Consider the following 14,967-nt stretch of genomic DNA (forward strand, 5'->3'; position numbering starts at 1 on the left):
TCAAATCTTTACGTACTCCCTTAGGCAATTTCGGGGCGAAATTATTTTTAAGGGGGGTAGATTGTAACATCCTGGATTTTTGCCAACTTGGAAATAGACTTCCTTGGGCAATTGATCGATCATAACACCTTATTAACTTCTTAAAATTCAATCCCAAAGTGTCAAATCCCTTTTTAATCCATTTCTTTCAAAATCTCACCATTCACCACTTTATTCTTCAAATATTTCTAAGTATTATTATATTAGACATGAATTCTAAAAGTTTAGGTGATGAAGAACAATAATTAAACTAAAATTTACTATAAATAGTAATTAAATAAATAAAATGGGGTTTTAACCCTTAAAATTTTGGAATCTCACGAAATATATAGGTTATTTACATAGATCAACTTCTCCTACCCCAAAATCATATATTACACATTAAACAACTCATTCCAGTTTGCAAAGGGGACCCGAAAACACATCAAACGGACTCGGGGTGGCAAACGATGCAAATTGGGGGGGACCCGAGGTAGGCCTCACATGTTTCCGGCACCCCCGGGGGGACGAACCTCGCCCCACTGGCGACCCCTCACCAGAAGGTCCAGAGACCGATGAGGACCTCGCCGGTTCCGTGAGGCCTTGCCAGCTAGCGGGCCGCAGCGGGTCGGGTGGCCCGTTTTCTGCCTCATTTTTTACACTTTTCGTCCAACTTCGAAAAGTCATATCTCTCTCTTTATAATCCAATTTAAGTGATTCAAAAGTTAGATTGAAGATTGATAAGTCTAGTTTCATATAAAAATAAGTGAAAAATATAATAAAATATTTAAGATAGTTAAATATAAGTCATTGGGGAAACTATCCGAAAATTATTAGTTTGGATAGCTGCTGCTTCTGGAATTTTTAGAATTTTTCTACAAAACAAAATCTAATAAAAATTGGTAAGGATGAAGTGAACTTGATGATGAATAACTAAAAAAATAATTAAAATAATATACTAACTAAAAGTGCTAGAAAGGGACGTAGAACTGCCCTAGGAACTTATTCTATCGTAATTAGGGCACGATTTAGTTAAGTGCTAAATTGAACAATCAATAGAATTAGCTCGAACCACTTTAAATATGAAATGCAAGACTTAAAATATATAGAATTATTAATGCTACATTATCTTGAAACTTAGGATCCATCTCAAAACTCAGTTGCTCTCGGGAGCACCTTGAAACTTCGTATGGGACCTGAACCGCACGTCGAAAGTCCGATTACTATGAAACCATACGGTTAGGACCACCTCACTGGACTTAATATCCATCTCAGAAATCAAGTCCTAATGGTACCCAGAAATGCACAACTTGAGTCCGAAGCGAGTGTGTGAGAAATGCGAATATCTTTAGAAAACGAACTGAAACTTAGGTGAATTGAGTCGGTTCACTTGCAGGCCAAATCTGAGGATTCTAACCGTCAGAATCTTACCTAAATATAACCTCGGATCAGGGAAAATTTTTAACACATGTCAGTACACCGTGGCCCTGATCGAGTACCGGTGACCGTTGAACTGAAACTGGTCTGCCACGGTCGATCTGAAAATCCGATCAGACCGAAAACTTAGCTTGACCTAGATCCAATGTTAAAAAGCTTAAGTCCGACCACATGCAGAAAAGGGGCCTCCAGAAGTGCTCCGTTGGACTAAAATAGTCATTATTTGGTTATAACCTAAGTATACCATGGCCCTGGGGCCATTGACATCGATTCTGGGCTTATAAATAGCCCTTAAACCCCCTCACTCCCAATCCATATGAATTTCTTAGAAACCCTAGGTGAGAGAGAAAGAAAAGGAGAGAAAAGAGGAAAAAAGGAGGAGAGATTCTTGGGGATTGTTGTTGGGATCCTTTCCTACAACTCCACATGTCATTTCGCTTCTCTACTACGCTACTCAACTTATTTTGGTTTCGATTTGGGTAAGAAATCCTAACCCTAATCTCGTTTTAGAAATTCAAATAGAGATATCGACGAAATAACTAATCTATTTCGTGATTCAGGTAGCCGTTGTGCCGTAGACAAAGACGTAGTATTCAAACTGAGCTCGGTACGGGTTTACCGATGAAAGGTACGGACTATAAACGTTTAGGTTATGATTTTCAAGGCTTTCAATGTCAGTAATGATTTATGACTGACTTGATTGATATCTCATATGCTTAGATACAATATTTCCCGTATATTACACATATATGTAAACTATGTTGATTTTAATGCATTCCAAGTGTTTGTTGAAATGTTTGAATGAGTATGGAATTATGATTTGTGTTTGCCATGATTTATGTTTGAGGCTACATGATGGTTGTACATGTGGCAATTCCTATGTGGAAGGATTTGCTACGATATGTGTTTTAACTAATTTATTTCAAGTATGTAATATGTGTAGTCTAAGTGTTTGTTAAAATGCCTAAATGAGAAAATGCTTGTTGAAATGTCTTTAATTAGGGTATTGAGATATGATTCTCAATTTCCCTATTTATAGTTACAATTCCCTTCATATAACCTATCTTACTACTATGTGTTTTATGGATGAATGTCTATGTATGTTAACATGTACTCCAGGTGCTCGTTTAAATGCTTATATGAGATTTATATTTGAATTTGTTATTACATATTGTTTTGACTAGCACATATGAATGCCTATTGTATTTGAAGTGTGATTGGGGCTACGATGTAGTCCAGGCAATCGGTAATGGTTTACGATGGGTGGCTGAATTGATTTAACTATGATGGATACGTTCGATGAATCCGAGCCGTATGTCGTTTGACAACAGTGGTTAGGCCACGCAGAATGCTTACACACTCCATATTGATCAAGTCAACGTGCAGTCGTACCAGTTGAGCTCATCAAGTAACTCGATTGACCCGACGTATGTTCACCATGTATGGACGCTACTACTTGAATCTAAGATACCAAACTCACCAGTGGAAAACCCTTTTAACCTTGGTACCTCGATCCGCTAAAACTCATCAGCCGAGCATGGTGGTATGGGACATCGTGGTCGAGCTGTCGGCCTACGTTGGGGTGACAAGCCTCCCCATAGTAACCAGTGAGCAACCCAAACTCGTGAGCCGAATACGGTGGTATGGAACACTGTATTCGAGCTATCGGCCTACCCTTGCGCAGCTTGGCTGCGGTCCCTAGTCAGGTTGGTGATGAGCCTTGGAAAATAGACTGTCAGTTGGTAGGGTGTGGGTGGTAGTGACCTCGAGTGTACTCTGAGACTGCGTTGAGGCGACGAGTCTTTCCGTAGCAACCAGAGTACAAATTAGGCTTACACTGATCAGGTGACAAGCCCTTTGTAGTGATCTAAAACTGCAACATCGTATGAGATTTGCTAGGACTAACGACCCTAGAATGGATCATTGTTTATGAATTGATATAAGGGAGGTACCTTAGCTTCCCAATCCTGCTGTATGAAAACGACTAATAAGAACTTGGTAATCACGCTCATGCACTACATTACATGTGCGTTTGGCGTAGCAGGTCAAGTACTGAGGAAGTGTTTCATACATGATCGTGAGATGAAGTTGCTGAGGGAGCGCAGGTGAGGGCATGCATCATTATTTCATATCATTCTTGCATTAACAAGAGTACTTAGGACCTGTTTGTTGTATTGCGTTATGATTCCTGCTTGACTGAATTGATAACATGTTAACCTTTGCTTTATTGTTCCACTGAGTTAATCACTCACTCCCACGTTACGGGACGGTGTTTTAAACACCCACCAGACTCTGTTTTAGTTTCAGATGATGGCGATGTGTATGAGGCGGAGCTAGACTTTTATGATGATGAGGAGGGTTTCTCCTATATGTAGCTATCAGGTGGGTCTATGTAGACCATGTTCTGATTGACGGGGTTACAGGGATGCTGATTAGACGCCATTGCACTTGTTATTTTGCACTTTTAAAATACACATGTATATTCATTTTGTACATTTTGGGGGTATACATGTACATGTTTAACCTAGTAACCTAATCATACTTCGGAGACTTACTACAGTTCATATATCTTATATAACTAATACAGTCTTCCGCTTACAAAATTCACTTATCTCTGGAGTATGATATGCTGTTTTGGTATAATCTCATTCATGTTTAATGCACTAATATGGACAACATTTAATCATCATTATCTATGTTGCATAAGTGATGCGTTGGAACTCGGAAGTCGAGTTTGTGCTCGACCCCCGATTTTCAGGGCGTTACAACTGGGGTGACGAGCCTCCCCGTAGTGATCAGTAAGCAACCCAAACTCGTGAGCCGAATACGGTAGTATGAGATACTGTATTCGAGCTGTCGGCCTACATCTAGGTGACGAGCCATTCGTAGTGACCTCGAGTATACTCTAAGACTGTGCAGAGGTGACGAGTCTTTCCGTAGCAATTAGAGTATAAACTAGGCCTGCACTGATAAGGTGACGAGCCCTTTGCAGTGACCTAGAACCACAACATCATACGAGAATTGCTAGTACTGACGACCCTAGAATGGATCATTGTTTGGGAATTGATATAAGGGAGGTACCTTAGCTTCCCAATCCTGCTATATGAAAAGGACTAATAAGAACTTGGTAATCACTCTCATGCACCGCATTACGTGTGCGTTTAGCGTAACAGGTCAAGCACTGAGGAAGTGTTTCATGCGCGATCGTGAGATGAAGTCGCTGAGGGGGCGCAGGCGAGAGCATATATCATTATTTCGTATCATTCTTGCATTAATCAGAGTATTTAGGGATGTCTGGTTGTGTTACTTTATCATTACTGCTTGAATGGTTTGATAACATGTTAACCTTTGCTTTATTGTTCCACTGAGTTGATCACTCACTCCCACGTTACGGAACGGTGTTGTACACACCAACCAGACCCTGTTGTAGGTTCAGGTGATGGCGTAGCCTGCGAGACGGAGCCGGACTTTAAGGATGATAAGGAGGCATTCTCATATATGCAATATTCAGGTGGGTTCTCATAGACCGTTCTAAATCGATAGGGCTTCAGGGTTCATGCTTGTAGAGGACTACTACTCTTTTGACATTTTGTATTTTGAATCAATACTTATAACTATTTGACCTGGCAATGCGTTCATACTTTGGGGACCTGCAATAATTTATATATTTTATACCCTTATCATAGTCTTCTACTTACATAAATTCAACTGTCCCTAGAGTATGATTCGTTGATTTATTTTAATCTCATTCATGTTTAATGCACTAACATGGACAACATCAAATCATCATCATATTTGTTACATAAGTCATGTGTTGGAACTCGGGAGTTGGGTACCTTCTCGACCCCCAATTTTCAAGGCGTTACAACGCCGACTGGAGAATTGGTATGGATGGGGGCTTACGTTACCGTGGCCGCCTATGCGTCCCAAATCTTAAAGACTTGAGACAGGAGGTTCTCAAGGTTGCACATAATTCAAAAATGGCGATGCATCTTGGTAGTACGAAAATGTATCGAGATATGAAGAGGTTATACTGGTGGGACAACGTGAAGGACCACATAGCAGATTATGTGTCCTGTTATCTTACGTGCCAGCAGGTTAAGGCTGAACATGCCGACCTCTTGGACTGTTTCAGCCCATGCCCATAACTGAATGGAAGTAGGATTTCATCTCTATGGATTTCAAATCAGGGCTGCTGAAGATGAAGAAGGGACATGACTCCATTTGGGTGATCGTGGACCGGTTGACGAAATCGGCTCATTTTCTCCCTATCGGAGTTTCGAACTCTGCAGACGAGTTGGTCAGGCTATACATCAAGGAGATTGTGCATCTGTATGGAGTCCCCCTGAAGATCGTGTCGAACCGAGACACGCGATTCACATCTATCTTCTCGACTTATATCCAGGAAGCAATAGGTGTGAATTTGAAGTTTAGTACCGCATTCCACCCACAGACTGACAGGCAGACGGAACGGGTAAATCAGGTATTGGAGGACATGTTGTGAGCTTGCGTGCTTGATTTCAAGGATAGTTAGGATGATTGTCTCTCATATGCAAAGTTTGCGTATAACAACAGTTTCCAAGCGAGCATTAGCATAGCTCCCTATGAGGCCTTGTATGGGCGCCCCTGTCGAGCACCGCATTGCTGTGTAGAGGTTGACGAGAAGAGCTTGATTGGCCCAGAGTTAGTTCAGACGACTTCAGAGAAGATCGACATTATCAAGCGTCGACTTCTGACAGCACAGAGTAGACAGAAGAGCTACACCGATATGAGGCGGCGGTAGCTAGAGTTCGAGGTTGGGGACCATGTGTTCCTTAAAGTTTCTCCCATGAAGGGAGTCCTTCGGTTTGGCAAGAAGGGGAAGCTTACACCGTGGTTCATGGGCGCATTTCATATACTTGATCGAGTAGGTGTGGTGGCATACCGCCTTGCCTTGCCCACACCACTTGCGGGCGTTCACAACGTATTTCATGTATCTATGCTGAAGAAATACGTCCCTGACCCTTCCCACATTATCAAATGGGAACAGGTACAGTTGAGTGAGGATGCTACATACGTACTACGACTGACGCGTATCCTGGACATGAAGGAGTAGGTATTGCGTAGCAAGGTTATCCCACTTGCGAAAGTATTATGGACACATCACACGGAAGAAGAGGCTACTTGGAAAACTGAAACCGAGGTCCGTAAGAACTACCCTCAGATTCTCGAGGAATACGAAAAGGTACTAATTTTGAGAACAAAATTTTTCTTTAAGGGGGGTAGATTGTAACGTCTCAGAAAAATCCGTATAAAGACCCGAGTACCACCTCAGGTAGAAATCACTTAGGATCGAATCCTTTAGGAATTAAATAAAGTTAACTAATCACTAATCACTTTAAATATGATCTACAAGACCCAAAACTTGTAGAATCATTAGCGCTATATTACCCTGAAATCTAGGATCAATCTCTAAACCCGGCTACTCTCGGGAGCATCATAAAACTCCGTATCAGACTTGAACCGCACGTCGAAAGTCCGATTACTCTGAACCTATACGGTTATGACCGCCTTGTTGGACTTGACAACCATCTCAGAAATCAAGTCCTAATAGTATTCAGAAACGCATAACTTGAGCCTGGAGCGAAGGGTGTGAAAAATGCAAATATTTTTAGGAAACGAACTGAAACTTAACTGAATTAAGTCGGTTCGCTTGCAGGCCAAATTTAAGGATTCTGACCGTCGGAATCTGACCCAATTACACCCTCGAATCAGGAAAAATTTTCAACACAGGTCAGTGTGCTTGTGACCCTAATCGAGCACCGGTGACCGTTAAACTGAAATTGGTTCGCCACGGTCAATCTGCAAACCCGATCAGACCGAAAACTTCGCCTGACCTAGATCCATGGTTAGGGAGCTTAAGTCCAACCGCATTCAGCAAAGGGGCCTCAAGAAGTGCTCTGTTGGATCAGAACAGACATTATTTGGCTGTAACCTAAGTATACTTTGGCCCTGGGGCCATTCCCATCACTTCTGAGCCTATATAAGGGTCTTAAACCCACCTCTCTCTCTCCCATAGGAATTTCTAAACCCTAGGAAGCAGAGAGAGAGAAAAAGAGAAGGAGAGAGAGAGAAAGTGAAAGAGAAAGTGGGAGATCGTTCTTGGAATTCAATCCCACCGCTCCATGTACCTAACTGCCACTTCTGTATCGCTATTCCAGCGATTTCGGCGCTATTATTAGGTAAGAAAAGCCTAACCCTAATCTGTTTTAGGGTTTCAAATAATGTAAGTGATGAAATAGCTAACTTATTTCATACTGTAGGTTGTCATTGTGCCGTAGACAAAGACTCGGTATACAAACTGGGTTCGATACTTGTTTACCGGCGAAAGGTGCGGACTATAAATGTTTAGGTTATGGTTTTCAAGGCTTTCAATGTCAGTTAATGATTTATAACTGACTTGAATGCTATCACATGCTTAGATATGATGTTTCCCGCACTTTACACATATTTATGAACTATGTTGAACATAATGTATTCCATGTGTTTGTTAATATGATTGAATGAGTATGGAATTTGGATCCGTGCTTGCCATGATTATTCGTCGTGAATATATGGCTGTTATGCGTGTGACAACTCCTTGGTGAAAGGATTTGCCACAACACCTGTTATCGCCAATATATGTTACGTATGTTGAAGTGTGTAGTCTAAGTGCTTGTAAAAAAATGTCTGAATGAATATGGAATTTGGATTTGTGCTCGCCATGATTATTAACTATAAATATATGCTTGTTGTGTATGTGGCAACTCCTTTGTAAAAGGGCTTGTCAGGATATATGTTATATTTAGTCTAATACATGTATGTTGAAATGTGTAGTCTATGCGTTTGATAAAATGCCTTAATGAGGAAACACCTATTGAAATGCATGTAATGAGGGTGTTGAGATAAGATTCTCAACTCCCTTAACTATGGTTATAGTTTCCTTTATGTATCCCATATTACTATTATGTGCTTTATGGTTAAATGCCTATGTATGCTAATATGCACACTATGTGTTTGCTGAAATGCTCAAATGAGACTTATATTTAAGTTGGTTGCTACATGTTGTTTTGGACTAGCAAATATGTATTCCTATCTATTTGAAGTATGTTTGGGGCTACGATGTAGTCCAGGCAATCGGTAACGGTTTACGATCGGTGGCCAAATTGTTTCAGCCATGACAGATACGTTCAACGAATCTGAGTCGTATATCGTTTGACGACGGTGGTTAGGTCACGCGGAATGCTTATGCACTCCATGTCAATCAAATCAACGTGCGTTCGTACCAGTCGAGCTCGTCAAATAACCCAATTGACCCGATGTATGTTCACCATATATGAACGTTATTGCTTGAACATAAGGTACCAAACTTACCAGTGGAAATCCCGTTAACCTTGGTACCTTAATTCGCTAAGACTTATGAGCCGGACATGGTGGTATGGGACACCGTGGTCGAGCTGTCGGCCTACGCTGGGGCGACAAGCCTCCCCGCAGTGACCAATGAGCAACACCACCTCGTGAGCCGAATACGGTAGTATGAGACACTGTATTCGAGCTGTCGGCCTACACTAATCAAGTGACGACCCCTTTGTAGTGACCTCGAGCATACTCTGAGACTGCGTTGAGGCGACGAGTCTTTCCGTAGCAACTAGGGTATAAACTAGGTCTACCCCGGCGTAGCCTGGCTGTGGTCCCCAGTTGGGTTAGTGACGAGCCTTTAAAAATAGACTGCCAGTTAGTAGGGCGTTGGTGGTACTGACATATAACTTGCTTATCGTATGTGATTAACTAGGATTGACGACCCTAGATGGATCATTGTTTGGGTTAATGATATAAAGGGAGGTACTTTAGTTTTCCAATCCTGCTGTATGAAAAGAACTAATAAGAACTTGGTAATCACGCTCATGTACCGCATTACATGTGCTTTGGCGAGGAAGAACACTTTTGGGAGATTGCTATGCACGCCGTGAGATGAAGACGCTGAGGGAGTGTAGGCAAGGGCATGCATCATTAATACATACCATTCTTGCATTAATCAGAGTACTTAGGGATGATTGATTGTATTGCTTTATCATTACTGCTTGACTGAATTGATAACATGTTAACCTTTGTTTTATAGCTCCACTGAGTAGATCACTCACTCCCACGTTCTGGGACGGTATTTTAAACACCCACCAGACTCTATTGTAGTTTCAGAGGATGACTCGACTTATGAGGCAGAGCCAGACTTCGCGGATGATGAGGAGGCGTTCTCTTATATGCAGCTGGCAGGCGAGTTTATGTAGGCTTGATTTTGCTTAGACGGGGCTACAGGGGCATGGATAGATGACACGACACTTCATTATTTTGTTTATTTTGGAAATACACTTGTAATTACTTAACTTAGTGACGTTCATACTCTGGAGACTTACACTCACTTATACGATCTATATACATATCATAATCTTCCACTTGCGTTATTTAAATGCCTTTGGAGTATGACATGCTGTTTTAGCTTAATCCCACTCATGTTTAATGCACTAATACGGTCAACATTCAATCATCATTTTCTATGTTGCATAAGTGATGCGTTGGAACTTGGGAGTTGAGTCTATGCTCGACCCCCGATTTTCAGGGCGTTATACTCACATGAAATTCAACAAGCCTCACATGAAATTGACCGAGCCTAATGTGAAATTGAGTGAGCTTCAAATGAAATTGAGCGAGCTTCGCATGAAATTGATCAAGTTTCACATGAAATTCAACGAGCCTCACATGAAATTGACCGAGCCTAACATGAAATTGACTGAGCCTCACATGAAATTTAACGAGCTTCACATGAAATTGATAGAGCTTCACATGAAATTCAACGAGCTTCACATAAAATTCACCGAGCCTCCTATGAAATTTGACCGAGAACTCTAGGAAATTGGAAATCGGATTGCTTAGTACGCTCTTATCGTACTTAGTAAACTGAGTTGGGCCCACCTTAAATGTATGTGGTCTATCTACGCCGTCCATCCATTTTTCCATCTAACTCAGGGGGTTGAGCCCAAAATCAAAGCATATCCAAAGATCAAGTGGATCATACCACAGGAAACAATGGGGATAATGATTTCCACCATTGAAAACTTTCTAGGCCCTACAATGATGTTTATTTGTCATCCAGCTTGTTCATAGGATCATGTAGACATGGATGAATGAAAAACACAAATACAAGCTTGATCCAAAGCTTCTATGGCCCACAATAATTTTTGGCTTTTTTTTTTTTTCGGTTTAGGGTTTAGGTCAATTTATTCAAGTATAACTGTAGTGCGTGCTTTCTTCAATGGAGGCACCATTTTTGTCTTTTCTTGGCAAACTAAAACGAAGAAAAAGAAGTAACGATTTGGTGGAAGGGTATTCTTATATGAAGAAGAGAGAAGATTTTAGAAAATGAGTTTTAGGTAAATGGGTACTGTGTATGAAGAGGATAGAAGATTCTACAAAATGGATTTTAGATAGAGGTATATTGCTGTATGAAGAAGAGAGAAGATTCTAGAAAATGAATTTTTGCAGAAAATGAGTTTTTGCATAATAGAAGAGGAGAGAAGATTACAGAAAATGAGCTTGTATTGCAGGGGTATTTTCATTCAGAAAAAGGTAATAGTTTAGTCTTGGAAAGTAAAGTTTGGGAGCATTCAGGAAAGCCGGTGAGTGAAATGTGAAATTTATAGTGGGAAAAATCTCTATGATCAATTCAGTTCTTTATTAAAAAAGGTGCTACACGGCTGTTTTTTGTGATTGACTGTAAGAATTCATTTCTCAATCTTTTATCTGTCCTGAAAAGTTTAGGTATAACCCATCATCAAATGACTAATCGCACATCTAAACATCTTTCCTAATCCTATTTTCATATTGAGCGAGTAGTTGAATAGTCAGCTGATCTCATCCGATTTTCATTATATAGTGTATATTTGCTTATTTCGGAACTTAGGGTCATAGTTGTTTGGTTTGAATTCAATTGCAAATTCAATTCCGACACGCCCACACTTATCACATGACCAAATTAGAACAGCAACGAACAGCCAATAGCATAAACCAGCTCAGATATATTTCAAAGAATCCAAACATGCTCTCGTAAAGCACCTGAATTGGGGCACCAATGGTCGGTTTGGTTTTAGTTACGCATATCCCACGGGTGCAATCTCTCTATGGACTGTGGTCTCTCTTGACTTGCCTGGTCGGTCGCACTGGCATTAGCATAATGCAACCCTACCTTGGTTATATATCTCCTATTCCTCCGATAATTCAAAAGCTCCAATGAGACCGCCTACAATGAAACAACGGCGGCAGCAGAAAACTCCATTGATGAAAGCAGAAGAAGAAAGACTCCGAGGAGAAGAAGAAGCAGAAGAAGAAGAAGTACTGCGAGTAGAAGTAGACTCCTCTGACATCTGCACCGCATTACTCAAACGCTACCAGAAATCTTCAGCACCTCAACACCGCCACCTCTGCGCTTCTGCTGCCGCCATCCGCTCTATCCTCCTCGATGAAGGCCTCCCTCTCACCCCTCCCGCCTACTTCGCCGCCGCCATTTCCTCAATCCAGAACTCCCCTTCCCTCGATCCTGATGCTGCCTCGGCACTCTCTTCTTTCCTCTCTGTCCTTCTCCCTCTCGTCCCACGCCAGTCCCTTCCCCCGCACAAGGCCAACGACGCCGCTGCTGTTCTCGCCCAACTCCTGTGCGGGCTGCCGCCCGAAACAGTGTCCGCTGCGACTTTGAGGTCACTTGTCAAGTCTCTGGGGTTCGTGCTGCCACTCTGCAGCGTCGATGATTGGGATACTGTTGAACTGCCTCTGAAGATGCTTCTCGAGTTTTCTGTTGACAGGCGTCCCAAGGTATTGAGAATTATGCTCGAAGTAGTTTGAATGAATAAAGAGTTGTAGATATGGTGAATTGTACCATTTGCAGGCTGTAGATTGACGATGGTATGCAGCCTCGTTTAGACCTGTATGCATGAAATGCATGATAGATTGTTTAGATTGGACCATTCTATCCATTGGGTCTTACTGTAGATGGGCCATGCCTATGGAATTATACTATTTGTTTGCACTATTGCCTGTTAAATCTGGGTCATATCAGCCATGCATTTTTTAGGCCCTAGCCTATCCCCAGCGGGTCCCATTTTGGGGAATGGTCTGGATCTTCTTGTCTATTGGGCAGTTGTTTGAGACTGCCTATTGCAGTGTTGATTTTGTTGGTTCCAAAGTCGCAACAAGATCTCAGTAAGGTCTAGTTGAGGATCATAACAATCGTAGTCAGATTACTGCCCTATTTGTATAGGGCACAGTATTCTCTTGGGGCAGTTTGTAGATGATTTGTAATTGTCTAATTACTGAAGGCTAATTGTTTCAGAAGGAATCACTAAGGTTCACTTGTATGAGATTATAGAATATTAAGGGCGCATTTGGTTGACATTAGAAAATGAATGTGAATCATTTTCTGCCAACAACAACCGCTGTAGCTTTCAGCACCTGTTAGATGGCTTGTGGAAAGGTCAAGATATGCAGCAATACAGTGGACCATTGAAACTCAGGATGGGCCCAATATTCAGGGCATGGTACTTTTACATGATGGAGCCATACGTGGACAATTTGGATCCTGAGCATGTGCTACTGATTGGGTGTTTCAAAGCACGTGGAAAAAGGATGGCTCTCAAACTCATTTTGGTGGAAAACACAAGGGAGCTGATTTTCAAACAGCTATGCCAATTGTTACCCAAATAAGCCCTAAGATATTCTCTGTTGAACGTTAGTAGTAGCTATCTCAGCTCAGGACTCAGGATAAGGAGAAGATCTCAAAATGTTCTCTCTCTCTCTCTCTCTCTCTCTCTCACATGAAAAAAAGCAAGTTCCCCATGTTTATAGAGGGGTATAATTGATCAGGATGACTGGTGTATACAAGATATGCAAGTCGCCTATTTCTTGGTCCATCACACGCACACATCCATGCAGTGTAAACCATCTAACACCATGTAACACAACTGATCACTTTCACGCCCCATCTCATGGACTTAGCCATTGGCACTACTTGTATCCTTGAGGTTTGTACATAGAATGTAGAGAATTCTATAGTAGATTACGTTTGTTTAGAGATCTCTAGAACATTCTAGAGTTCTCTAGTGCCTTCTTGTGGCTAGAGTAGTGTAGTGTGATTCTAGAAAGTTTCTAGAGCATTCTTGCCGTTGCATGATCACCCTGTGGCATCATCTTAGACATTCATGTAGGGACTATAGAAGGGTCGTGTCTTGTGCCTAGATAAGGAGAGATCCTCATTTGTAGGAATCCAAGAAAGTTGTAAGCTCTCTTGATTACTTAGTGCAATACAAACTTTCTTTCAAGATTCACTTGTGCTCTCTCTTCTCTTCAATTAGCATGGCTAGCACTTGGGTGGCTAGCTGACTCATTCACAAGTGTGAATTGAGTGCCATACGGTATACACTTGGGGGAAGCACTTGAGTGTGACAATTGGTATTATTGATTAGGTGCTTTTGGATTGAGAGAGACTTGAATTTACTTAGAGTAAGGTTATGAAGGGGATTAGGTGCTTTTGGATTGAGAGAGACACTATGGTGTTAGAAGTGACTAACAACAATCAAGCGCAAGGCAATGATGGTGCCAACAAGTGAAGGAGAGGTCTCCTGCCTTGATGGTGTCTTAGAGGCACGACCTCCGTGGGTGGAGCTTGCCATGGGAGATGATCAATAAAAGATGGATGATTCCAAACAAAGAAGCTAACTAGACAGGGAGCCATATGTAGGTTGAGCGTAAGGTGGAACAAGAAGTGATCAATGACTTGCATTTGCAAGTGACATCATTGAGTATCTAGAGGTTGATTAGTAGAGCCACAATAGTGGAGATTGGTGGGAAGAGCTTAGCTGGGAGAGGTCAACAAGTGAAGGAGGGAGAGGTCTCCTGACTTGATGGTGTCTTAGAGGCACGACTTGCATGGGGTGGAACTTGCCATGGGAGATGATAGATAAAAGATGGATAATGCCAAATAGAGAAGTTGATCAGATAGGGAGCCATATGCACGTTGAGTGTAGGGTCGAACAAGAAGTGATCAATGACTTATATCTTCAAGTGATGTCATTGAATATCTAGAGGTTGATCAGTAGAGCCATGGCAGAGGAGACTGGTAGGAAGAGGTGAGCTGGGCAAGTTAGATGAAGAAGAGCATTGTAAATGAAGCAAAACGAAGGAGAAGGATAGTTTGGATTCGGAAAATAGCAGGATAAGGGGGAGGTATTAAATGTTAATTCATTGGTGAACCATGATAAGAGGGCTGACAGTGGGTTATTAATGGATCTCGGCATAACCCAATGCGTCTGATGAGGTGGCTTAGAGGCTAGTGTTGCTTGCAGTCTTGTGGTCTCTGTGGAGGGAGAGATAGTAGGATCTTTTGGGACATCCACGTGTCAGTGGTGGTCTTTAAGAGGGCCGAGTTTTTTGTGAAAGAGTGGGTTTCTTGTA

At 41.7% G+C, this 14,967-nt stretch overlaps 1 protein-coding gene across 2 annotated transcripts in view; it reads left to right on the top strand.

Moving 5' to 3' along the window:
- The first annotated feature begins 11,571 nt into the window (after positions 1-11,571).
- LOC131231204 (uncharacterized) overlaps positions 11,572-14,967 on the top strand; it is a 117,453-nt gene continuing 114,057 nt past the window's right edge. The window contains exon 1 of one of the 2 annotated variants that reach the window (XM_058227319.1): positions 11,572-12,333. In XM_058227319.1, coding sequence (XP_058083302.1) covers positions 11,755-12,333 — 579 coding nt within the window. In that variant the 5' untranslated portion in view covers positions 11,572-11,754. The remainder of the gene's footprint in view (positions 12,334-14,967) is intronic. The other variant, XM_058227318.1, reaches the window with a different exon arrangement.

The sequence above is a fragment of the Magnolia sinica genome, chromosome 17, assembly GCF_029962835.1.
Source record: "Magnolia sinica isolate HGM2019 chromosome 17, MsV1, whole genome shotgun sequence".
Classification (NCBI taxonomy): Eukaryota; Viridiplantae; Streptophyta; class Magnoliopsida; order Magnoliales; family Magnoliaceae; genus Magnolia; species Magnolia sinica.